We start from the raw sequence: 27,449 nt of genomic DNA on the forward strand, positions 1-27,449 counted from the left end.
GTAATTCTTGGGAAAGCCTTTCAGTCTGAGGCTTAGTTTTTAAAGTGGATTCTTAGCTATTTTTTAAGTAGTTTGATCTTGATTAAGATTGATTTTTTAAACTTAAGCAAATCTGATTTAGTTATTTTCCTGTTGGTAGACCTATCATTCCATTTTCTGTGTTGTTTCTGGGATATATGTGTCTCTACTTATTAAAAGGTGACTTATTCAGAAGAGCATGCATTGAACTATAAGGCCAGTGAAGGCAGGGGTTTTGTCCATTACTCTATCCTTATCTCCTAGAGAGGTCATAGTCCATAGGAGGCACTAAGTAAATCTTTGTTGAGTGAATTTAAGCTGTGTGTTCAGCAATGGTGAACAGCTATGTTGAATCACAGTCTCCAGTGTCTCTTGTAACTGATAATACAGAATTGTGAACAAAGTGATGAGAATTATAGGTAAAACTGGTGACCTTGGATTGAAGTACTTTCCTAGATGGAGCAGAATACGGGTTTTAGAGTTGTTTAAGCACTCTATTTGAATCATATGGAACACGTAACATATAATGCTACAACTTAGCATTATTCAGTTGCTAAAATTGTTAGTCTTAGTTGAAGTAATTTCTGTCTTCATAGATGTAGTAAAATTGGGAACTCAACCAAGACTGAGGTTAATAACTTGTTTCAGTATTGCCTGGGCAAATTTTTGATTTACTACTTTTGAATAATGTCTTATATCTCTATTATATGATTATTAGAGTGAATGGCATAAAAGTGGTATTTTTGTTGCAAAAATCTATTTTCTCTTGGTTTAGGTTCAGAGCACTGGTGAAGGAGAAGCACAGAGATATTTTGATCATGCACTTACTCTGAGAAACACAATACTGTTTCTGCGTCATAACAAAGATCTAGTTGCACAAACTGCACAGCCAGACCAACCCAATTATGGTATGATAAATATATTTAATTTTGAAGACGTAATCATATGAAACTTTTTTCTAAGAAATTAAACAGATAATGCTCACTTATATAATCATCACTTACATATTTTGTGTAGATAGCATGTTGAATTTATAACTAGAGGCCTGTTTTGTGAATTTCTTGCTTGTTAATTGTTTCTTAACCTTATTTTACTTTTCTCACGTGCCACTAACATTTGTAGTATTTAAATCTGTTCAATACCTACAAAAGTGTTAGAGTGTTAATTTATTTAAGTAGCTGGATGGAATTTAGAACAGGCATCAGCTCTGAGGGGTGAACAAGGGCAAAATTTTAGTTAATGTAGGAAGCATAAAATTTCAAGAATTAAAGATTCCATCATAATGAAAAGAATAAAGAGGAGCCTTCTGTTCAAATGCTACTGCAATACTTACCAAAAGATTTTACTTTTAAAAAGGAAATAGGTAATTCTTTTTAAAGCGTAGAAGAAGTGGCGGCAATTTTAAGGTATTGATGAACTTTAATGGAGCTGTTGCCCTACTGGGAACTCTCAGTTTTGTGATAGTTGGGGGTTCCCAAACTTTAGTTGAATTGATGGTGTCAGAATTTCTACCCAGATGGGGATTTGGATTCAGTAGGTTTTGAGGTGTGGCATGGCACTCAGGAATGTGTGTTTTTTAAAAGATGATTCCAGTGCTCAGGTAGGCTTGGGCACCACTGCATGAGCACTTGGCTCAAGTTCTTAGACATTCACAAGAGTTGTGTCTTGGGGCTTCATGGGTCCTCAATACCACTATAACGTTTAATTTTGATTAGTTTCATTTACCTAAAAACTATTTTCCTGGCCAAGAACAGCAGTTTCTTAATCATCTCCATTTTCATTTATTCTCTCACTAGCATCTGGCTTTCTCTTCAGCTCAATTTTAAAAATTGAGGGAGGATTCAGCTGTTGCTTAACAAGCTGTCACATAGGTGAGAACAAACTTGCTGGGTAGTTTACTTGAGTGAGGCTAGACTCACTTGGTATCAAGTGATTCACTACTGCAGCCTTAATATGCCTTATCTGAAAAATTACAAATTGTTACATACCGGGGCTCTTTTTGAGATCATTCATACATAGTTAAAACTGAGAATATTAAATTGCCAAATGCCAAGAGTCTGAAGCACTTACTGGTAGGCATTTGTTGATGGATAACCATTTTTGGTTAATAAATACTAAATCATATGATAAAGCAGTGGTGAGTGGCACAGTCTTGAAGTTGTCTTTGGATATAAAACTCCTGGAATTTCTGGGATTTTTTAGTGATTTATGGAGATAATGCATTAGATGATTTGAAATATTCTGTTAAAGCTATCTTGAAATACATTGTCCTTTCCTGCCTATCACAGAATTTGAGAACGTTAGAGAGTACTAGTGACCAGTGAAGTGTAACTCCGATTGTAGATAAAGAAATTGGAGTTTGTATTAGCTAAATCTTCTGCTTGTGTTTTAGTCATCAAAGCCCATATTATTAGTAAATGGAAGAGCCAGGAATGTAAGACTTGAATCTGTGTCTGTTGATTTTTTTTCCATTGCCCTGTCCCTATATGATCTTCTCTTGAACGCTAAGCTTTGTATTCATTTACCCATAAACATTTGTTGCTTAGTAGTCTGGGCTGGGCTAAACTTTTTCCCCATGAATAGTCAGTGTGTCATGATGTAAGTTAAATGGCAAATCTAAACCTATTCTCTATGAAAATGGTCCTGTGCAATCCTAACCTTTAAGGTGGGTTTAATGTTATAGACTGTTCCTGACCCTAGTTGGAGATTTAATTGCTTAGAATAATTGCTGGGTCTCCAAAGTTAAATTTGATGAATGCCTCCCCTTAAGACCAAACCTGCAATTACTTATGAAATTTCATTTTTGCTACCAGCATTTCTTAGCTGAGCTCCTCATCTGAATTGCAGAACATGGAAATGATTGGCATGACTATTTCTCAGTTTTTCTAACGATGGTGCACATTAGTACCGTTCTCAATGCATGGAAAAGGTCATTCGTTCTATGTAGAGGATATCTTAGGGCATTAAGGCTTCATGCTCAGCCTGTTGAGAAATGTTGCTTTCTGCAGGTACTGGGCTTGGTAACTGAACCTTACTCTTTTTTAGAAAAGAAATTCTCTGCCGGGTGTGGTGGCTCATGCCTGTATTCCCAGCACTTTGGGAGCTCGAGGCAGGCAGGTCACGAGTTCAACACCAGCATGGCCAACATGGTGAAAACTCATGTTTACTAAAGATATAAAAATTAGCCAAGTGTGGTGGCAGGCACCTGTCATCTCAGCTACTCGGGAGGCTGAGGCAGGAGAATTGCTTGAACCTGGGAGGCTGAGGTTGCAGTGAGCTGAGATGACACCACTGCACTCCAGCCTGGGTGACAGACTGAGACTCTGTCTCAGAAGAAAAAAAAGAAATCCTCTAGTATTGGTGTTTTAAGCATCTTGTTTGAGGAAAAAGAATTTTCTTTTTATGTCACTAATAATTTATACTTTGAGTATATCATGTAGTACTTGTTATCTACTATAAAGGAAAAGCGTTGTGATATTATACAAGCAAACTCTGTTATACATGGAACTAGTTTCTTAGTTCTAAGAGTCCTTAATCCCTTGGTTTTAAATAGCACGGCGCACTGCTTATAAATAAAAGCGATGCATGGTCTGTTTTCTTCTCATTTTATAAGCATGATTTTTTCCCCCAGGTATCTTTGTCTTTAAAAGGACATTGTTTAACTGTGATTAGTGTAAGTCAGACATAAAAACCACTGTTTATAATTTGGCATTCTAGTACTGTGGAAATGTTTAGAAATTAAACCACATTTGTAGGAAAGCAATCACAGTTGTCAAGCTATTAGAAACGTGTTCTAACCACCATGAAGTCTTTAGACTTCCTACTTTCCCTGTTGTAGTATACATTAAGTATTATCTATACTTGACATTGAATTTTGCCTGAAGGTTAAGACATCCCTTCACCCTTTTGTGTTTTGGGAAGGGGCTTAGTGCAAGGACCCACTTTTTCCCCGTATGACTTAGATAAGATTCACAGGTGAATTCCCCACTCCTTTCTGTTCACCTATGACAAGGTCAGAAACAGATCCTCCAAATTCCCTTTCTTTGCCTCATAAGCAGTGGGCTGAACTGCCTGTTCTGTTCTGAATTATCAATCAGAACAAAATGCTTGTTAGCCAAAGCTTGTTTAAGCTTCTCTCCTTCTTCCAGCCCCATGAACTTTGACTCACCCTCAACCTAAGCCAGGATGTAGCCCTTCCTTTAGGACCCCTCCCAGAAAATATGCTGACCTTATGGTTAAACATTCTGTGATCTGCTATCCTATACCTCACCCTGTCATCCCACTTCCTCACACCCCATGCTTTCCATCTACCCTTCATTGGTGATGTTAATTTTGATCACCCAGTTAATGCATTTTCTGATTTTTCCACTGTATAGTCAACTATTTTTTTTGTCTCACAACTGATAAGCAGTCGGTGGGGAGATACTTTGAGACCATGCAGATATCCCACTCCTCATCCGTGTTTCCTCCTAGATTTAGAATCCATTGGTGGTTCTTGCCTGAACCATTCTGTACTTTGATGGTTGGAAATTGGTAATTTCTCTCCCACTTTAGCAGTTCTGCCATATTTAACCGTTGTGACCAGGCATTCTCTCGTATTCTCTGTATGAATTTATGAATTCTTATCTTTTCAGTAGTCTGTGATTAGTCGTTATGGTCTCTCAATTATTTTTGTGCCCCAGTTTTCTCAGATTTTGCCATGAGGATTTCCTTTAAGCTTGCTCCTGTCTCCTTTCTCCTTATGACATGCCTCCAGGTTTCTCACCTAAGCAATTCTTTTTTTTTTTTTTTTTTTTTTTTTTTAAGTTTTGAATCATCCAGCATGCTTTGGTTTATTTGGTTACTTTCTGGCCAAGCAATAGCATCTTACTGTGTATTTATTCTGCCTCAGTCCTGGAATCAGCCATTTGTCCTAGGAGCCTAATTTCTTTTACTGGGGATTGCTATTAGAGACCAAGATACTGGTGTTAGTTGTGCTCATTGCTTCTAGGCATTTTCAGGAGGCCATTATATGTATATATCTATATTTTTAGATGTATTCTTGCTTGAAGGAGGATATAGCTACCTTGATCTTCTGAAGTTTCTTTTAATGTTAAATATCTCCTTTCAGAGAGCAATAGGATTTGGTATTTTTCAAAAGGATTAAGAATAAGAATGCTTAAAATCTGTTGTATGTTGAGTGAGTTCATGCTCTATGGACCAGAAATCTAGGGTACACATTTCCAAATGAGGAGCTCTTGCCCCTATACTAAAATGAGGACTTGGCTATGATTCTCTTTGTAGAGATCAGAAACTGGAGGAGAGAAGCACATAGCTTCTCCTGGCACTTAGGCTTTCGTAATACAGTTGACAAGTGAGCAACGTGGCTATGAATTGCACAGGTCCAGTTATGGGCTGATTTTTATGAGTAAACATTTTGGAACATTTTTTGGAAATTTGTGACAACTTGAAAAAACTTGCAGACAAACCTCATAGCCTAGAAATGTCAAAGAAGTTAAGGAAAAGTTACATATGTCATGTATGCATAAAATATATGTAGATACTAGTCTATTTTATCATTTATTACCATAAAATATATACAGATCCATTATAAAACATTCCAACATATCAAAACTTAATGCATACATTTACAGATCACACAGCGACATTGCAGTTGAGAGAAATGTAAATAAATGGAAAGATATAGTATTAAGCTGTAACTGCATACAATTACCTGTAGTACATATGGTACTACTGTAATAATTTTGTAGGTATCTCTTGTTGCTATTGTGGTGAGCTCAAGTGTTGTATCTACTTGAGTACCTGCTTAAAATGCCCTGTGACGCTGGTCATCTCTGAGTGAGCAATTTGTCTTTACGTTAAATTGCCTATTGCAGTTAAAAGTGATCTCTCGTGGTTCTCTCATAGTTTTCCTTGATTTAGTGCAGTACCATAAACCTCAGATAACACTAGGGGAGCCATACAGAGAGCCATTAGTGACGCTGGAAATTCTCCCAAGAAGCGGAGAAAAGTAACATTACAAGAAAAAGTTGAATTGCCTGGTATGTACTGCAGATTGAGATCTGCAGCTGCAGTTGCCCATCATTTCAAGATAGGTAAATCCAGTGTAAAAGACGCTTGTTAAATAAGAGAAGGCAACTTATGAAACTGTTTTTACATCTATGCCAACAGGCATGAAAACATTGCACTTTTTGCAAAATACTTTTTTTTTCTCATATTGAAAATGCAGCTTTTATGTGGGTGCAGGATTGCTATAAGAAAGGCATACCTATAGACTCTAATATGATTTGAGAAAAAGCAAAGTCATGACAAAGCAAATGAAAGATAATTAATATTCTCTTAAGCTGGTGAATTTAATGCTAGCAAAGGATGGTTTAATAATTTTAAGAGGTTTGTCTTAAAAAATGTTAAGATAGCAGGAGAAGCAGTTTCTGTTGACCGAGAGGCAGCAGATGAGTTCCCAGATGCTAGTATGTTTTGATCTGTGTCCCCACATAAATCTCATGTCTAATTGTAATCTCCAGTGTTGGAGGGAGGTTGTTGGATCATGGGGGAAGTTTCTTATGGTTTAACACTACCCCCCCCCACCCGCCCTTAAAGCTGTCATCACGATAGTGAGTTCTCATGAGATCTGGTTGTTTAAAAGTGTGTACATCTTCCCCATCTCCCTCTTCCTCCTGCTCCGGCCATGTTAAGATGTGCCTGCTTCCCTTTCACCTTCTGCCATGATTGTGAGCTTCCTAAGGCCTCCTCAGAAGCAGAGGCCACTCTGCTTCCTGTACAGCCTGCAGAACCATGAGCCAATTAAACCTGTTTTCTTCATAAATTATGCAGTTGGAGGTATTTCTTTATAGCAATGCAAGAATGGAGTAATACAGATACCATTAAGAAAATCATTGAGGAGAAAGGATATCTGCCTGAAGAGGTCTTTAATGCATGCAAAAGTGTCCTATTCTGGAAAAAAATGCCATTTATTAGTAAGGAAGAGAAATGAGCACCAGGATTTAAGGCAGGAAGGGACAGGCTTACTACTGTTTTGTGCAAATGTAGTCAGGTTTCTGGTCAGGACTGCGCTTATCTATAAAGCTGCTGAGCCTTGAAGGGAAAAGATAAATGCCAGCTGCCAGTCTTTTGGCTATATAGCAGAAGGGCCTGGGCAACAAGAACCCTTTTTCTGGACTGGTTCCTTTGATGTTTTGTCCCTGAAGTCAGGAAGTACCTTGCCAATAAGGGACTGCCTTTTAAAGTTCTTTTGGTACTGGACAGTGGTCCTGGTTAACCCACGCAGAACCCACATGTGTTGAACACTGAAGGCACTGAAGTGATCTACTTGCCCTCAAACACAGTGTCTCTGATTCAGCCTCTAAATCAGGGGGTTATAATGACCTTTAAGGCTTTTTACACACAGTAGTCTATAGAAAGGATTGTCTGCGCTGTGGAAGAGAACTCTAATACAACCTCATGAAAGTCTGGAAGAATTACACCACTGAAGATGCCATCATTGTTTAGAAAAAGCTGTGAAGGCCATCAAGCCTAAAATAATAAACTTCTGCTGGAGAAAACTGTTTAGATGTTGTACCTGACTTCACAGGATTTACAACAGAGCTAATCTAGAAAATAATGAAAGAGATTTTGGATATGGCTAAAAGGTGGGGAGTGAAGGGCTTTTTTTTTTTTTTTTTTGAGATAGAGTCTTGCTCTGTTGCCAGGCTGGAGTGCAGTGACACAATCTTGGCTCACTGTGACCTCCGCCTCCCGGGTCAACCGATTCCCCTGCCTCAGCCTCCCGAGTAGCTGGGACTATGGGTACGTGCTACCATGCCCGGCTAATTTTTTGTATTTTAGTAGAGACGGGGTTTTACCGTGTTGACCAGGATGGTCTCGATCTCCTGACCTCGTGATCCGCCTACCTCGGCCTCCCAGAGTGCTGGGATTACAGGCATGAGCCACTGTGCCCGGCCTGAAGCATTTTGAGATATGGGTCTTGGCTGGGCACGGTGACTCATGCCTGTAATCCCAACACTTTGGGAGGCTGAGGTGGGCAGATAATGAGGGCAGGAGATCGAGACCATCCTGGCCAACATGGTGAAACCTGTCTCTACTAAAAATACAAAAATTACCTGGGTGTGGTGGCGCGCGCCTGTAGTCCCAGCTGCTTGGGAGGCTGAGGCAGGAGAATCACTTGAACCTGGGAGGCAGAGGTTGCAGTGAGCCAAGATGGCGCCACTGCACTGCAGCCTGGTGACAGAGTGAGACTCCATCTCAAAAAAAAAAAAAAAAAAGATGGGTCTTGAAGAAATCCAAGAGCTAATAGATAGACACCTTGATGGAGATGGGTGCTTCCAAATGAGTGCCAGACAATGAGGAAGACATAGAAAAAGCAGTGCCGGAAAATAAATTGACATTAGACCATCTGGCAGGATTCTGATTATTCAAGACTGCTTTTGACTTATGTGCATTCTTCTATGATGCAGACACTGCAGCTAAAGCAGATGGCGGAAGAAGGATTGGTACTGTATAGAGACATTTTTAGATACATTAAGAAACAAGAAAGTTAGATGGAACTTACAGTGTGTTTCCATAAAGTTACACCCGTCATGCCTGCCTCTCCTGCCTCCCCTTCCACCTCTTCCACCTCTGTCACCTTGGAGACAACAAGCCCAGCCCTTCCTCTTCCTCCTCCTCTTCAGCTTGTTTACTGTGAAGATGAGGAAAAAGACCTTTATGATGATCCACTTCCACTTAATATATTTTTTCTTCCGTATGATTTTCTTTTTTTTCTAGCTTTATTGTAAGAATATAGCATATAGTACATATAACATATAAAATATGTATTAATCAACTATTCGTGTTATTGGTAAGGCTTCCAGTCAGCAGTAGGCTATTAGTAGTTAAGTCATTGGGAAGTCTGAAGTTATATACAGATTTTTGACTGTGCAAGTTGTCAGCATCTGTAACTCGTCTGTTCAAGGGTCAACGGTATGCCACTGTTGTAGAGTGGCTCCGGATGGAGAGAGGAAGTACGGTAAAACAAGTACATCTTGTTGCAGTAAAAAGTAACCTGAAGTAGACGATTATCTGTCTAGACCAAAGAATAAAACATTTTAGCTTTGCATCTTAAAGTGTCTTGGTGGTCTCCTAGGAAATTTGGTACTTCTTAATAGAGTTACTCTACCTTAAAAAGAAAATTTAAAATCTTAAGTCAGTTATCAGTATTGCATCTTCAACATTTTTGTTTCACACTGTCAGTCTTTTATTCTCTGTGTGTGCTTGATCATAACTCAGGTTTTCCTCTGGATCTCTTACGCTGTGAAAGCCTTCTTGGTTTGGACCCTGCAACTTGCAGCAGAGTTCTAAACAAAAATTACACGCTGCTTGTTTCCATGGCTCCCCTCACCAATGAAATCCGGCCTGTCAGCAGCTGCACCCCTCAGGTAAAGACCTACTTGGAAGATCCACTTGGTAGTGTCATCAGTCCCGTCAGTTTTGTTTTCTTCTCTATCCGCAGATACCAACTATTAAAATCACTGAATCATAGAAAGCAATTTTGTATTTTATGCCTTTGTAAGATGATATGTTCAATTTGTGGAGTGTAATTGGTATATTTTATATAAGTATCACCTAGTGACTTGTGACACATTAGATTAAAATTTATTCATGTACAGAATATTTTAAAGAGAATGTTTTAGGATGCTCCAGAAAGGAAGCTGGCATCATTTTGAGGGATAAGATAAATTTAATTAGGAAAAATTAAATGTCTTTGAAGGGGGGCTGCGATTCTGAATAAGCTGAAAAGAAAAGATGGCGCTTGAAAGGTAGAACTCTGGTTAACTGTATAATTTATATGTGAAAATTCCTTCTGGACTTTTACTTAAAAAATATATATATATCAGTTGCATTCATTTGTATACTTAACAAGGAAGTTGTGGCCTGTGCCATTTTCAGAGTGGGGATTATGTTGCTGTTCTTCAGTGCTGCATCTTACCTGGTTTCCTAGACAATGCAGGGTTTAATGATGTAGCAGAAAGGAAGGGATTCTTGTACACAGTTAATTTGCCTGTGTTCTAGCTGCCTCAGTGAGGATCCTGTCTTCACACCAATTTTGTCCTTAGTATTCAACAAGAGATTTGCATCTAACTAACCTTTTTAAAATAATTCTTTGTGCACAGCCCTCCAACCTCTCCTATTCTTTAACACAACCTCCAGACATGGTAGGAATCCATGCTACCGAATAAATGATAAAATGGATGGAAGGGTGGGTGATTCCTCTTGTGTAAATTGTATGTGATTGATGATAATAATAGTCAATACTTTAATATCGAGCTTATTATATTCCAAGAACTGTTTTAAGCTTTTTGAACAACCTTACAACATCCTCTTGAGGTAGATTCTTTATTGCTATTTTATAGATTGAGCAAAATGAGGCACAGACAGCTTAAGTAACCTTCCTGAGGTGATATGGCTGGATGGGTAAAACCAAGATTCCAAACTAGGCAGTCTTCTCCAGAGTGCATTCTCTTAATTGCAGTGACAAGACATAATTTCTTAATTCCAGTATAAAATTGAAACTATTTTAATGAAACATTTAAAATTATTTTCTTGAGGATAATTGCGGTTAACATTTATGTGAAGGGATTTGCTGTTTGTAAGACTGTTCTCGGTCACTTATGTAACACTTTATTTTAACTTTATCTTAACTGTTTTATGATTGTAGCATATTGGACCAGCTATCCCAGAAGTCAGCTCTGTGTGGTTTAAACTGTACATTTATCATATCACTGGACAAGGACCACCATCCCTTTTATTGTCCAAAGGTACAAGACTTCGGAAACTGCCAGATATATTTCAGGTATGTGTGTGAGGTTTGGATGGTTTGTGTGTGTGTGTGTGTGAGCAGTATGCTAGATAACTTCTGAATATTTTCCTTATTTCTGAATGCCATTTTACCTGTTAATTTCTTTTCAATAGAATTATGATCGATTGCTAATAACATCTTGGGGTCATGATCCTGGAGTAGTTCCTACCTCAAATGTGCTCACGATGTTGAATGATGCTTTAACACATTCTGCAGTTTTAATTCAGGTACATTTATCTTATTTGAAATAGTCAATTTTGACTTTTTATTATAAAGTTGATAATTTTTCTAGCTTTCTATATTGAGTTGCAATAAAATGTCAGTCATTTGAAATTTATAAAGTTGAAACGTAAAAAATCAGAGATGTGGATTTTAGTCCTGGCCGTCTGGCAGTGTGGGAGTGGTAGAAATAACATGAACTTTGAAGTTAGACCCAGGTTTGCCTGGCAGCCTCACCTGCTTGCTGCGTGACCACGATTTTTAAAAATTTTTTTTTAAATAATAGCTTTACAGTAGTTTCCCCATCTGTGGGAAATATGTTCCAAGACCCCCAGGGGATGCCTGAAACCACTAATAGTACCCAACCCTATATATAGCACGTGTTTTCATATATATATATATATATATACACACACACACCTGTGATAAAGTTTCATTTATAAATTAGACATCTCTTACTAGAGATTAACAACAATTACTAATAAGAAAATAGCATACTGTAATACAAGTTATATGAATGTGATCTCTCTCAAAATATCTTGTTATACTATACTCACCTATTTTCAGACCTTGGTTGACCACAGATAATAACTAAAACCATGGAAAGCAAAACCTCACATAAAAGGGGACTACTGTATTGAGTATATAATTCACATCCTGTACAATTCACCAATTCACCAATTTAAATTGTGCAGTTAAGTGGGTTTTAGTGTGTTCACAGATATGTACAGCCATCACCACACTCAATTTTAAAACATTTCATTACCTTAAAAAGAAACCCTGTATCCTTTAGTGATCACTCTTCTGTTTTCTCCCCACTACTTGTCTCCTTCCCCCTCGTCTTAAGCAACACTAATCTACTTGTTGTCTCTATAGATTTGCCCAATCTGGGCATTTATGTGCATGGAATAATATATAATATGTGGTCTTTTGTGACTGGCTTCCTTCATTTAACATAATGTTTTCAAGGTTCATCGTGTTGTCATAGTATCAATACTTCATTCCTTTTTGAGGCCAAATAATGTTCCATTGTATGGATATGCCACATTTTGTTTATTCCTCCATCAGTTGATGGATATATGGGTTGTTTTCACCTTTTGGCCATTATGAAGAATGCTGTCATGAACATATGTGTGCAAGTTTTTCTGTGGACATATGTTTTTATTTCTCTTGGCTGTATATGTATAGGGATGGAATTACTGGGTCATATGGTAATTCCGTGTTTAAGCATTTAAGGAACTGCCAGACTTTCTTGCAAAGTGGCTGCGTCATTTTACATTCTCACGGGTACTTGATATTATGTGGCTTTTTGATGATAACCACCCTAGGGGGTGTGGAATGGTATCTCATTATAGTTTTGATTTACATTTTCCCAAAGACTAATAATGTTGAGCTTCTTTGCATGTGCTTATTGGGCTGTGTGACATTTTTGTGATAAACCTTGTACTTTATTTCCCACCTATAAAATGGAGATGGCAATATCTATTGTATAATAACAAATACTCATAATAATGGCTGCTAGTGGTAAGGTAGGCAGTTTATGCTCATAGAATTGAGAGAATGAAATGAAAATGTATGTGTCAAATGTGTAGCACGCTTTCTGGCACATAAGAGGTTCTCTGTAAAGATTTCGTCAGTTCATCTAACAATTGAATGTGCATATTTTGCGCTAATTAATATGAATATGCAAATAAGACAGGGCCCCCCATCTTCAAGGAATTTAAGGATGGTGGGAAAAGCTGCATAAGCACTCTGTTTCAGTTTATTGAATAGAATTACATATAGTGGAAGACTTAAAAAGAACTATCCAGTCCAGCCTTGGGGCAAGGAGAAGGGCTTAGGGGAGGTTCCTTAGTGAAAGTGAGACCCAGGCTGAATACAAAAGGATGATTTAAAAGAAGCGAGGTAGTAGGGGTCAGCGTGATTAAATCTCTGGGCAAGAATTTTTTTTTTTTTTCTTTTTTCTTTGCTTCTATTTTTCTAGTGCCCAGCACAGTGCTTGGTTCATAGTAGTTGTCCAGTTAGTGTTTGTGGAGTAAATAAATAAGAATATGAAGTGACATAACGTGCCAGGGCCAATAAGCTGTTCGGTGTTTTTGAGGGGTGAGTTGGAGTGTGAGGGGGTCGCGGTCAGAGGCAAGTCTGGAGAAGTAGGTGGGCCCTGCAGTGCCGCCTGCCTTGAGTGTCCTGCCATGGAGCTGAGAAGTTGACCTGTAGATTGATGGTAGCAATTACATGGGGGTAACAGGGATTAACATGGTCAAATGTGTTTCAGGAATCAACCTTGGGATGATATTTAGAATGGGAGAGAATGGGGAGACACCTGAAGCAAGAAGACCAATTAGGACTGTGTGTAGTAGTTGAGATAAGAGATAAAGATAGCCTGGATCAAGGACGTGGTAATAAGAATTGAAAGGAAAAATGGATTTAAGAGCTACTACAAATATACAATTAATAGAATTGATCAGATATCTGAGAGAGATGGGAAGAGGGAAGAAAGATTCTGGGGTATTTGGCTTGCGAAGGTAGAAGGGTGGTGATACCACTACTATAGGGAATGTAGGAGGAAGTGATATCACAGGAGGTGGTGATACCACTACTCTAGGGAACACAGAAGGAAGTGACATCACAGGAGGTGGTGATACCACTACTCTAGGAAACACAGAAGGAAGTGACATCACAGGAGGTGGTGATACCACTACTCTAGGGAACACAGGAGGAAGTGACATCACAGGAGGTGGTGATACCACTACTCTAGGGAACACAGGAGGAAGTGACATCACAGGAGGTGGTGATACCACTACTCTAGGGAACACAGGAGGAAGTGATATCACGGGAGGTAGTGATACCACTACTCTAGGGAACACAGGAGGAAGTGATATCACGGGAGGTAGTGATACCACTACTCTAGGGAACACAGGAGGAAGTGATATCACGGGAGGTAGTGATACCACTACTCTAGGGAACACAGGAGGAAGTGACATCACGGGAGGTAGTGATACCACTACTCTAGGGAACACGGGAGGAAGTGATATCACGGGGGGTGGTGATACCACTACTCTAGGGAACACAGGAGGAAGAGCACATTTATGGGGCAGATGATGTGTTGTGTTCTGTGGTGCCTGTGGTAATTGGAAATATTCTGAAATTCAAATGAGAGGTTAGACAAGAGTGATTAAGTGTCAGCATCAGCTGGTAGATGGTAGTTGAAACCATGAGAGGATGAAATTAACCAGGGAAAATATGTAGTATGGGGTGGTCGTGGGAGATGGTATCATAGAATGGGCTAGACAGGGACTTAAGTCAGACTGCCTAAACTCAGATCTTGGTTCCATCATTTACTAGTAATCTTAGACAAGTTAAATACCTTTTTGAACTTTAGTGTCTTTCCCTATAAACTGGAGATAAAGTTCCCATCTTTTTAAGGTTTTTGAAAAGAATGACTTGAGCACTGTGTTTAGCACATAGGAAGATCTCAGAAAACGTTATTGTGTTGGTAGTGGCAGTAGAAGTAGAGTGAAGGAACAATGGGTGATTCCATGAGCTTCAGTTTTCCTTACGTTTAAAATGAAGGGTGGCTGGGTGCAGTGGTTCACGCCTGTAATTCCAGCACTTTGGAAGGCTGAGGTGAATTGCTTGAGCCCAGAAGTTGGAGACCAACTTGGATAACATAGTGAAACCCTGTCTTAATTTATAGTAACAAATCTTTTTTGAATAAAGTAAAATGAGAGAGGTGGTTGGCAAGGTCTTTTCTGTAGGTGGTACTCTGTAGGTCAAGCTAAGTTAGGTTTTTTTTTTTTTTTTTTTTTTTTGGGTGGGGGCTAGTGCAAAATATGGATAGAAAAACAAATCAGCAGACAGTACCTGTTTTTATTTATTTATTTTTTTGAGACACGGTCTCACTCTGTCACCCAGGCTGAAGTCCGTGGCATGATCACAGCTCACTGCAGCCTCAACTTCCCCCAGGGTTAAGAGATCCTCCTGCCTTAGCCTCTGGAGTAGCTGGGACTACAAGCTCACGCCACCATGCCTGGCTAATTTTTTGTAGAGACAGGGTTTCACCATGTTGCCCAGGCTGGTCTCGAACTTCTGGGCTCAAGTGATCTGCCTGCCTTGACCTCCAAAAGTGCTGGTTACAGGTCTGAGCCACCGCACCAGGCCAACAGTACTGTTTTTAGAGTGTTTGTTAAGGAGTTTTGCTTTTGCTAAAGAAAAATGTCTTTTTAATTAAATTTGATGGAAATAAATTTACCTTATTGGAATTTAAACGTGTTACAAGTTAAGATTTTTGGTTAAAACCATAATTTATTGCAGCCATCTGGTTTAGGGAATAAAAGAGAGCTCTCAGAAATATATTTAAATAGTTATATGAAACAACGAAAAGAGTATGCTTTCCTTTGAATATATCAGGGTTTCTTGAATTTGAATAATGTATGGGTCTCTCTTAAAGGGAAAAATTTGGAGATCCTCAGTATTAAATTTCTATTATAACAGTTCTAAATACATGTAGACATAAAGTTAAATTCTTCATGCTTCTTGTTATTAGACAACTACAAATTTAAATCAAATTTTGGAATTAAATATAAGCAAAGCTTTAAAACAAAACTCAAATGAACAATATTAATTGAATGTGATAGATGAAACTGAATTATCATTTGTGACATGAGAGTGAAGTGGGTAGACTCAGATTTTTTAAATTTAATTTTTGAACTAATATTACATTCACATGATTCAAAAATAAAACGTTATTAAAAGGTGTAGAGCCCGGGCGCGGTGGCTCACACCTGTAATCCCAGTACTTTGGGAGGCTGAGGCAGGTGGATCACCTGAGGTCAGGAGTTTGAGATCAGCCTGGCCAACATGGAGAAACCCAGTCTCTACTAAAAATACGAAAAAATAATTAGCCGGGTGTGGTGGCGGGCGCCTGTAATCTCAGCTACTCAGGAGGCTGAGGCAGGAGAATTGCTTGAACCTAGGAGGTGGAGGTTGCAGTGAGCCAAAATTGTGTCATTGCACTCCAGCCTGGGTAACAGAGCAAGACTCTGTCTTAAAAAAAAAAAAAAAAAGGTATAGAGAGAAAAGTATCACTCCCCTGCTAACCCTGTCTACCAAGTTTCCACTCCCCATCTCTCCTCCAAATCAGATAATTTCATCTGTTCATTTCTCCTGTATCCTTCCAGAGTGTCTTTATGCGTTGCAAGTACCTGCACACAGATGTGCCCCTTACCTTTTCCATTTAGCAATTGGAGATCTTTCCATTGCAGGTCATAGCTTTTTTTATTTATGCACCTCCATTGAAGATATGTCTCCTAATTTAGTTAACCAGTCCCCTGTTGGTGGACATTTTGGTTGTTTCCAATTATATGTAATTATAATATTGTAGCAAGTAATTCTGAATATACTTTACTTCAGGGCAGGTTTTTGAGTTTTGCATTCTTAGCCTGTGGTATGCTATGTGATTATGGGGATTCTTCCGCCACTTTTCTCTCTCAGAACTCTAGCTAACCTTTGTGTGAATAAACTTGGCCTCATTCACTCTTCACTTGGCTAACACCTGATTTACCTGTTAAATTAGCCTCCTTTTTTTGCATTGGCCTATACATTCAATTTGAGAAACATTGCCTTATAGATTATTATACACATAAGATTGTCACTGCTTGCTGTAGAAAAATAGAAAATTGTTGAAAGAATTTTGATGAGATAGTAATATGGAATATACCATTATATGACACAATCTTATTTACTTTTGAATATCAGTGATTGGAAATGAAGGTTTCTTGTATACCTTTTAACTTTTGTTTATGTTTAGGGGCATGGTCTGCATGGGTTAGGAGAAACTGTCCATGTCCCATTTCCATTTGATGAAACAGAACTACAAGGAGGTACCCTTTGAATTGTATCTATTGACTTTGTTTTTTTTTTAATTATTACTCATGTCAACAGTTTGGTGGAAAACATGGCAGGAAATGAATTCTTAAAATTTTTGAGTTCTAGGTTCTTTGCTACTAGAGTATTGGCAAAAGGTAGTTTTTTGTCATGTGCTTTGCCATCCACAAAGAACTGTTAGAATAAGACCCATTTAGGATTTTTGAAAGACTACTAGTCTGTCTTGGAATAAAGAGAATAAATAGATATCTGCCTAGATGGAAGACTTTTCTCTGTTTCTCCTTTTTTATCATTCATGGAACTGTCTAATACTTCATAAAGTCTAAGGAAAAAAATAATTGTTTACCTGGAGATGCAGATAGTGACAACAGGATCTTAAAATTTATAAAATCTCAAAAACTGCTTAGTAGATCCTTTGCCTTGGGGGATTATTGTGTGAATTATAAAAAAGAGATTTCTTTATATTTGAATATAGACCATTTTTCTCTTTTATAAGTTCACATATTTATGAGAACTTGAGTTAAGATATAAATAATTTAGGCATGTGATTTCAAGTACATTGTTAGCTTTAGTTTCAGTAAGAATAACTTTATATATTTCTTTATTGGAATCAATTATGATGTATTAAAGTATAAAAGTAGTTCTAAGAGTTGTTTAATAAAGTATGTTTAAGCTGTTGGCGTTGTGTTATTAGAAACTGTTCATTAATGTGATGTCCATTCTGTTTGTAGAGTTCACTCGTGTCAATATGGGTGTTCATAAAGCATTGCAGATACTAAGGAACAGAGTGGACTTACAGCATCTCTGTGGATATGTCACCATGTTGAATGCTTCCAGCCAACTTGCAAATAGAAAACTCAGTGATGCTTCTGATGAGAGAGGTTAGCCAATAGTTGGAGTCTTTGGATTAAGATAATTGGTTTTGAGTTTGACACAGTGTTAATATATGAAAAGCAGCAGACCTTTGTGGGGATGCTGAATTATTGAATACTCAATATTCTTTCGCTGAAGCACAGGGGAATATTTTGGAACATCATTTGGACAAATGTCAGTTGTTCAAATGAAGAAAGTAGGATTGGGGTACAGAATGGTTTGGGACTTTTGGGCACTCTGCTGTCATATCTGTGTTTATTAGGCTTTATTAGGTTAGCTTTATAGGGTGATGGTTTCAAAACTCAAGTCTCTTTATACAAATGTTTCCAAAATTGACTTAATAGGTTTTCCCTTTCAACTTTTTCTGTCAAAAGGTACCATTGTCTTAATTATCTAGGTCTAAAATCTTAACCTTTGTCTCATTCTTTCCTTTTTCCACTATGTTCAGTTAGTTTCCAAGTTCTGTGAATTAGGCTTTAGATAAGTCTCTCGTGTCCATTTCTTTCCCTTTCTCTTCATTTTAAATTCTCTGTGACTGCTCTTCTTGTCTGGGTCTTGAACTTTAAACCTTAAACATGTGCTGTTGCAACCATTCCCTGCTTAGCCTTTCTGGCCTCTCCTTTCTATCTCCAATCTGTCCTACATATTAACAATAGCTAATTTTCCTTAGATATCACTTACTTTTTTTTTTTTTTAATTTGAAAATCCATTTTCAAGTCACCTTCTCATGCTTACTAGTTGTTTCTGCTCTGGCATAATATTGGCATATATGTGGTTTGGGTTGCCATGGTGCCAGTTCTTGTCCATTGACTCTGGGAGATCTTTCATTATCTCCCATTGATTGACAGTATTCCATGAACCTCTTAGTTTGAAATTCTGAGAAAATGTGATTGATTACTTGCCATCCAGTAGATTGGATTGGCTCCCGTTGAGATAGGTACTTACTCCTATCTCATTTGTCTTTGGCCAAATAGTTGACTGCCAAATATTGCAGGAGCATTTTCTAGAGAAGAGGTCTATGACTTAAGCAGTCATTTCAAAGCATGTCTACTACAGCTCTCCTTTTTTATGTCATTCATTCCACAAATATTTATGGAATACCTGCTTAGGTGCTGGAGCAATTTAATAAGACCAGGCCAGGCATGGCCAGGTACAGGCTCACGCCTGTAATTCTAGTCCTCTGGGAGGCTAAAGCAGGAGTATTGCTTGAGGCTAGCAGTTTGAGACCAGTCCGGGCAATAGAGCAAGACCCTGTCTCTACAAAAAAAAAAAAAGAAACAAAAAAGACAATGTTGTTCCAAGGATGAAAACCCTAGAGAGGAGACGAGTGAGTCAGTATACAGTGTGATGTTATTGACTATGATGGGGTCTGCGTAAAGCGCCAGCACAGCACAGAGAAGGCCTCTTAGAGAAGGTGAAGTTTGAGTTTTGAAAATTGAAGAGTTAGGTAGACAAAAGATAATGTGTTTTTGGAGGGTGGCAGCCTTTCAAGCAGAGGGGAATTAGAAAACAGTAGTTCATTATGGCCAAAAGAAAGGATTTGTTGGACAGTAGTAGAAGATGAGAGTAGAGAAGTAGATAAGGTCTAAGGGATCTTGGAGGATCTTCTGTGCTGAAAGATAATGAGTCAGAAAAGAACTTTGAAGAGTAATAACATAATCAGACTATATATTTCCACAGGGGTGCAAATGGCTTCAGTAACTTGGGTCCTCCTTTTTGAATTTTGGTTTCTTTAGGTCAGGGTTTCTCAACCTCAGCACTATGTGCAGTTTGAGCTGGATAATTCTTTTTTGTGGAGGATTGTCCTGTGTATGGTCAGACGTTTAGCATTCATAGATATGAATAGCATCCCTGTCTTCATTCATGTCCCTTGGGGATCAAAATTGCTCCCCTGTTTAAAACCACTTCTTTAAGCCAAGGATTATGCATTTTCTTTCTGTCATCATTACTATTGTCTGAAGTCTTTTCCATGTTAGGACTGATTTATTGGCAGCTTCTGCTAACTGCTAGAATCCTAATATTGTGTATGCCCTTTAATTATAAGGAGAACCTGATTTGGCTTCTGGCTCAGATGCAAATGGGAGTACAGAATCATTTGAAATGGTCATTGAGGAAGCAACTGTAGATTCAGCAACAAAGCAAACCTCTGGTATGGAGCTAAAACTTTTTCCAATTTTATTAGACTAATTTCTGAGGTTTAACTTTTATGTTAAGGCATTTGCATGCCATTTGTCTTATTATTCATAAGACTTAAATAAGAGTTTTCTAGGAAGCCTTTTTACGTACTTAGAAAAATAATTCAAGTATTATAAAATTATGACTTGAAAATAACTTATTAATAACCTTATTTCTGTGGTAAATGTTTTGATTCATTCTCTCATCTTACAGATGTCTTGCAATACTCTTTTTTGGGCAAATGACTACTTTGAACATTGGATGAAAGCTATGTACCTTCTCAGACACATGTTTATACCCCAAAAATGCCTATCCTGTTTAGAGATTAACTGGCCCCCTTCAATTTCTTCCTCCCCTGCCAAGCCCACTGGTGGATATCAGTGGGGCAGGAGGAATCTATGAACCTCAGGTTAAGAAACCCTTGTCAGATATAATATATATATAAGTAGATATATATGATAAAAAAATAAGTTTATGTATCCTTTCTTAGGTGCCACAACAGAAGCAGATTGGTTTCCTCTCGAGCTCTGCTTTGGAATTCCACTGTTCAGTTCTGAATTAAACCGGAAAGTTTGTAGGAAAATTGCTACACATGGCCTTTGCAGAAAAGAGAGGTGAGGGTTTATATTCACTGTCATATTTTCATATCGATTTTTAAGCTGTTAGCGAATAGTTACTATATCTTACTTTTATTCCACACGTGAGCACAGTAATTGTTCTGTATATATTTGTTGATTGAATAGAGATTGCTAGTTTAAGGGTTTTGCTGTATTTTTCAAAATTAAATTTGACTAGATCAGGAATTAGTCACAGGCAAACATTTTGGGCACATGTTTTGATTATATTTATTTAGTAATCTAGGTGAGGTGAGGGTGTGCCGAAATGGGCATGCTGATATGGAGTGTGAACCTAGGTTTTAAAAAATATATGTCTACAGAAAATTTCTCTGCATTTCTCTCACTCCTAACATACACACACTCATGTTATATTCTGTTAATAGTGATTGGTTTTTGTGGTGGAATTATGGTGACTTTGCAAAATTTTCTTCACTTTCTACATTTTCTAAAATGAATATGTATTACTCCTTAAAGATGACATGTAGGTTTTATCTTATATATCAGCTCTGATCCATTGTGAGTAGCTGCTAAGAGGCAACGTTGTAAAGGTTCTGAGACAAACTGGGTTAGCAGGAAAGAATATAATTGAATCTAATTGTCATGATAGGTGGCTTGGAGAGGTGAAATCCGCAAGTCAAGATCTTCTTATTTCAGAAAATGAAGTTGGACAATAATTCATTTAAATGGTGTAATGTAGCTTTTATCAGAAAATGAAGAGTACTCAGTTGACAATTTCAACATCTATTATCTAAAAACAAAATAATATACATGAGTAAAAAATGGAAATACTATAGAACTTCAAAGATTACCACTATAATTTTTACTGACTTACATATTTGAAAAATATTTAGGTAGGTTGGTGTGTGTTTAATCTGTTATCAGGTTGTCTTTTGCAATTACTTTGGTTGTTTAAAGGTTGTGTCATAATTGTCATTCCTCAGAGTGCCTAAATCTTCATGTGAAAAGTTTTCTTTCATTTAACATTTATGTTTACTAATAGTTGAATTTTTTTAAAACAATACCTTTGATTTTAGTGTTTTTTATTTCAAAATGGACTTTTAGTGCATGACTGACTACTCCCTATTATTAAAACAAGCAAAAATTTCATTGATGAGAAACATTGAAGTTGTTTTTTAAGATGTTTTGTGATTGGCCAGGATATATAGATGCATTTAAATTGCTAAAATTAAACTCTTATGAGAAACTCCTTCTTGCCTTTATGTTTGTTTTAAACTGTTTCTCGCCTTTTTTTTCCAGCCTTCAAAACCTCTTACATTCCAGTAGAAAACTCTCTCTGCAAGTCCTTAACTTTGTTCACTCATTCCAGGTAACAAAAACCAAAAAGTGGAAATGGTACTTGTACAGAACTTGAAGTATGCGTAACACTTCTATGTTTGCTTTTGAGTCACCACAGCAGCAAGATAGGAAATAAACATTAATTTTATTGTACAAATGAAGACATTGAGATTCAAGAAGTTAATGGACTTGCACATTTCACTGGCCAGGTCTTCGGAGACCAAAGCTTGATCTCTTTGCTCTGTGCCAGTGCTTTATTCAACAGAAATGTGTTAAGTGTCTTTTATGGGCTGTGAGCCGTGCTAGGTGTCAGTTTTTGGTTATAGTGCACTTCCCAATAACTAAAGCAATTCTCCACTGCCGGGGTAGGCTGTCTGTTGTGGCAGTGAAGGCCAGTGCTGTGGACTTTTTGTCTTTCCCCCATCCCCAAGGAAAGAAAGAATATTCTAGACTTGATTTATAGGTAAACTTTTAAAATAGAGTATTTCTGTTCAGAATATCTAATTCAACGTTATGAAATCAATATTTTGGAGTTTTACTTCATTCATTCAGTTGGTAAATGCTTGACCCTGACCTATGCCAGATTCTTTGCTGAGTGCTGTGGAAACAGTGATGTGTAAGATACTAATGCAACTTAGAGAATGTTGTGGGAGACAATAATCAGATAAATATTAAGATATATAAGTTCTAAAAGATTTTAATAAGTACTTTGAAGGAGCCAACTATGATGAAATCTGCAGGTAGACCTAATTTCAATAGGTGCAGGATAATATGTAAGCTGAAGCCAAAAAGTTGGAAGAGAATATTCCGGCAGAGCTTAGGTCTCTACTTCCTGTGTCTGGGAAATGTCCAGTGAACAAAGAAACAAATGAAGCCCAGTGTGGCAGAAACCTCATGAAAGAGGGGTAGAAGCAAGAGGTGAGGTTGAAGAAGAGGGCCGGAGCATGGTGTGCAGGGCCTTCTGGCATGTGTTAGAGAACTAGTATTTTACGCTGAGTGCAAAGAGAAATGATTAAAGACTTTTAAATGGGAGAGATGTTATTTCTGATGGACTATTTTATAAAAATAGGCAAAAATGGAAATTTTATAAGGATGTAATAAATGGAAAAATTTCAAAATTCTGTCAATACTGGGCGGTCTGTTGTGGCAGTGAAGGCCTTGGCCATAGTGAATTCATAAACTAATTCGTGGTATATTTTGGAGATAGGTTGATAAAACTTGATGATGAATTAAATGTGAGGAAAAGATTAGGGCTGTGGAGGGAAGGGAGGGGACGGATCATGAATGATTCTTATGTTTCTTGATTAGCTGGATGTGTGAAATAGAGAAGACTGGGGAGGAAGAGGTGAGGGAAAATTTGAGAGTTCAATGATGGGCATGCTGAGTGTAGAGTGCATGGGGAAGCATCTGAAACGAAGTGTCAGATAGGTGGATGTTTGAGCCTGGAGTCCTGGGGAGAGGTCTGTGTGAAATATATGAATCTGAGAAGCGTGGAGTAGATGGATTATTCTGGTGCTTAGTGTTTTGTAAGGTTTTTTTGTTTGTTTGTTTTATTTTTTCCCCAAGATGGAGTCTGGCTGTGTCGCCCAGGCTGGAGTGCAGTGGCACGATCTCGGCTAACTGCAACCTTTGCCTCCTGGGTTCAAGCCATTCTCCTGCCTCAGCCTCTCGAGTAACTGGTATCACAGGCATGTGCCACCAGGCCCAGCTAATTTTTTTGTATTTTTAGTAGGAAGAGGTTTCACCATGTTGGCCAGGCTGGTCTTGAACTCCTGATCTCAAGTGATTCACCCGCCTCAGCCTCCCAAAGTGCTGGGATTACAGGCGCACAAGCCACTGCACCTGGCCTTTGTAAGTTTTTTTTTTTTTTAGAGATTTTTCTTCTGTTAGGTAATACTTTGGGGTTAGGTTAGGTCTTCTAAAAATGAACTTTTGCTTTTCTCACAGTCTCATAGCCTCTTATTTCTATTTAAAAGGACTTACTACAGTTTAACGTTGTTGGTCATTTTTGCACATATTAATACCTGTCATTGATTGCTTTGGGCTCACAGTGTAGATCTTTGCATCTCCTGTACTGCTTTGCAATCCATAAACACTTCTCAGGTAATCAAGGTCTCTCTTTCTCATTAGTTATATTAAGTGGATTTGGTAAAGTATTGAATATCATTTCTCTTGTTTCTTGATCTTTTAGGAAGGTGCTTCAACATTGGATATTCACACAGAGCCCAGTTTTTCAAGTTTGCTTTCACAGTCATCGTATGCTGACATGGGTGTTCCACTTCCTGCAAAAAACTTAATATTTAAAGATGGTGTCTTATCAGAATGGAGTGGACGGTCACCTTCCTCACTTCTTATTGCTAATCTCCATTTGCAATAATTTGGTTACACCATTTGTTGCTCACACTTTCTGCCTTTTTTCTTTCTTAACGTTAGCTTTATAGTGTCAGCCACTAAAAAGCATCCTGCTGCTTCAGTGCAATTCTTGCTTAACTAATATTAAAAGTTTGGAGAACATATTCATGTTTTCTGAAGTTTTGCTCATTATTGCACATCTTATTGCAACAAAGTGCTTTTTAGCAGCCAGCACTGTATTTTTTACCTTGAGACAATCTGCATTTCTTTTATAAAACTAAGTATATACTTTATAGGCTTTATGATGACTGTTATGTTTATAAGCAGTCACTATGAAAATCGCAATGGTAATTTTATATGTTAGTTTATCAAACATAAATCTTGTTTAATTTTATATTTTGTTACCTATACTTTGGGGGATCAAGGGAAGAGATGGAACTCTTCCTCTGAAAAGGCTTCTTGGTACTTAAAGTAGTAAAACTATAAAACAATAAACATCCAGTATTGAGAGATGATATGATAGGGCATTATGAATTCCTATGGGTGTCTGTAAATTATGTATGTCAGTTGGACATTGTAGAAGGTATGTAAATCAGCATAGTTGTGTATAACTTAACCTTGATTTATAAGGTCTTAACTCAAGATTATGACTATTCACTGACATCTCATGAGAAGCTTTAGAAAACTTTCTATTTTTAAACACCATTTATATGTGGACTTCTGTTGTCACTGACTTTGGGCTTTATATTTTCATAGAGTCTTTATGGAAAAAAATAGAATTTATTTTCCACTCATAGCTATAGCTGCTGCACATTTTCACCCTGATTTATTTTTTTGTTTCTTAGCTTTGATGTTTTCAAACCAAGGATTGTGATTTTAGGTTAGAATTACATATTAGAAGCATTAAGACTATGTCTTTGGATCAGAATGCTTTAGTGATAAACCTGCTTTTGAAGACATACTCTTAAGCAATCTGGATCTTAAATTTATGTGAATACTTTTTTAGAAAATGATAAAGAGAAATGGAATTATTTCAAAGTGTTTTTTGAGTCATTGATTCTTTTAGCATCTCAAATGTTAATTAGAATAATTGGAATCACTTTTTAGACTTTTCAAGTTACCTTCCTTGGGAAGTTTGTGCAGTGTTTTAGTTTAGTTTAGCTCTTCTTATAGGGTAATGGTTTGCTAGTTTAAAACTGTAACCAAACGAACTGGTCAGACAACATATATCTAAAACACTTAAAATGTTAGGAAGTTTGGGAATGTTATAACCTAAACGTTTTTGCTGATAACTTTTTGTTATTTATAGATATTTGTGTATTTAACATACATACTTCAGGAAATATATGCCTTTCCTAAAAGTTAACCATGCATTCAATACCATGGCCTATCTATAGAATTGAATATTTTGGACCATGTTATCTGTGGCACTGTCAGTGCTGTGTTTGAGGTAAATGCAGTAACGGTTAGTTTTCTACTTTGTCTTATAGAAGGTAGAAACCATGTGTGTGTTATGTTTGTCTATAAAAGAAAAAATACTAATATTAAATAATTTCTTACAACTCTGAGTCACTCACTTATTTTTCCAATAATTGATATTGTACATTCCTAGTGCCATTAGGTATGTATGTATGTAACTTTTACAGTTTTTCAGCTGAAAGTTGTTTAAGTATTTTTTTTTTTTTGATCAGGGCTCTTTAATCTCATTTTAATTTCCTGTGTTTGAACTATAGTTATTTTATTTATTCTTATATTAACCATCTAAACCAACTGCAGTGACATGTACACTAATAAAGAATTGAACATTTGTAGTTGTTGGCAGTGAACCCAAGTTGTTGGTGAATTTAAAGCTTAAAATATGGGATGATTTGCTGCTATATTTCCTTTGAGAGATAAAGGAGGAAGAAATAGAACCTCATAGTGATCATGAATTTTAGGGAAAGTACTGAAAAACCATGGGGTCCACTCTGGTTTCTCATGTTGAATGAGGCAGGGGTAATCATCTGATTCCGAGCTGAAGACCTCTGGTACTCTTAAGGAGGGAGAGTGCATTTTTAGAGCTTTTAGCAAAATGTGAAAAGCTGATGTTTGCGCCTTGCTTTGTGAATTTGGCTTTGTTTTACTTATACATTAACTCATGTAATCTCTTAAATCTTACAAGTATTGATCCATTTCAACAAGAAGGTAAATTTAAAATGCAGACTTTGTTATTTGCCAAAGAAGATTCATGAAAAATTTATGTCCAATTATTTTGCAAATAGTTAATTTCATTTGGCTTTTTACTACGTTCCTTCCTTTCTTTCCCCGCTTCCTTAATGTAATTTAAACCCTGGCAAACATTCTTTAGAAACCAAGAGGAAAAAAAGAACAAATATCAAAAAAGACATAGAATTTAATATTGGTACAATTTCACCTCTAAAATGGACTTGAAGAAATGCAACTTTATATTGTTAAAAAATATCATCTGATTTCCTTTCTTTTTTAAATTATGTAATCAGATGATTTTATATTTTTTGGGGGGGAGCGGAATATTGGTTTCTTGATGTTTTCAGTTTTCTCTGCCGTTCATGTTTCTTTTTTGTGTTCAGTGTTTCAAATACAATTTGTATTTAAGGATTTTAAAATACCAAACTGTAACTGAGTACAGTGGATCGTTTTCTGTTAGGATGTTAATATTATACAATGAAATCTATAAAGTGTTGTCAATTTGATTATTGACACATATAACATGTTTACAAATAAACTGTGGTATTGATCAAGTTACTATGAAAATGTGTTTAATTTTCTGAAAGTTCTGTCTTAATTTTAAATACAACCATGGTTTGGTGCTGTGGCTTTCCTGTACTTAAAAAAAAAAAAACCCACGAAAAACTTAATTATTTTGTAGTAATTTCAGATTTACAGAAACTGGCAAAGATAGTCAGATGTTCCTGTACCCTTCACTGAGCTTCCCCTAATGTGGACACCTTCCATAAACTATGGCAGGTCTGTGAAAACTCAGAAGTTAACACTGGTACTAGTATTTTCTAAACTGCATACTTGATTAGGCTTTTACCAGTTTTCCCACTAATGTCTTTTTGTTGTCAAGATTCAGTCCAGGATACCACATCGCATGTATTTAGTCATCAGTGTCTCATTAGTCTCCTCCAATATATAAG

At 37.2% G+C, this 27,449-nt stretch overlaps 1 protein-coding gene across 1 annotated transcript in view; it reads left to right on the forward strand.

Annotated features, from left to right (window-relative positions):
- The window catches only part of FAM91A1 (family with sequence similarity 91 member A1), a 48,119-nt gene extending 21,056 nt beyond the window's left edge, over positions 1 to 27,063 (forward strand). The window contains exons 15-24 of the mRNA XM_054498419.2: positions 794 to 926; positions 9,304 to 9,452; positions 10,733 to 10,867; positions 10,987 to 11,100; positions 16,902 to 16,974; positions 17,710 to 17,859; positions 19,896 to 20,000; positions 20,517 to 20,640; positions 21,901 to 21,970; positions 24,131 to 27,063. Coding sequence (XP_054354394.1) covers positions 794 to 926; positions 9,304 to 9,452; positions 10,733 to 10,867; positions 10,987 to 11,100; positions 16,902 to 16,974; positions 17,710 to 17,859; positions 19,896 to 20,000; positions 20,517 to 20,640; positions 21,901 to 21,970; positions 24,131 to 24,316 — 1,239 coding nt within the window. The 3' untranslated portion in view covers positions 24,317 to 27,063. The remainder of the gene's footprint in view (positions 1 to 793; positions 927 to 9,303; positions 9,453 to 10,732; positions 10,868 to 10,986; positions 11,101 to 16,901; positions 16,975 to 17,709; positions 17,860 to 19,895; positions 20,001 to 20,516; positions 20,641 to 21,900; positions 21,971 to 24,130) is intronic.
- Positions 27,064 to 27,449: the final 386 nt, after the last annotated feature.

The sequence above is a fragment of the Pongo pygmaeus genome, chromosome 7 (genome assembly GCF_028885625.2).
Source record: "Pongo pygmaeus isolate AG05252 chromosome 7, NHGRI_mPonPyg2-v2.0_pri, whole genome shotgun sequence".
Lineage (NCBI taxonomy): Eukaryota > Metazoa > Chordata > Mammalia > Primates > Hominidae > Pongo > Pongo pygmaeus.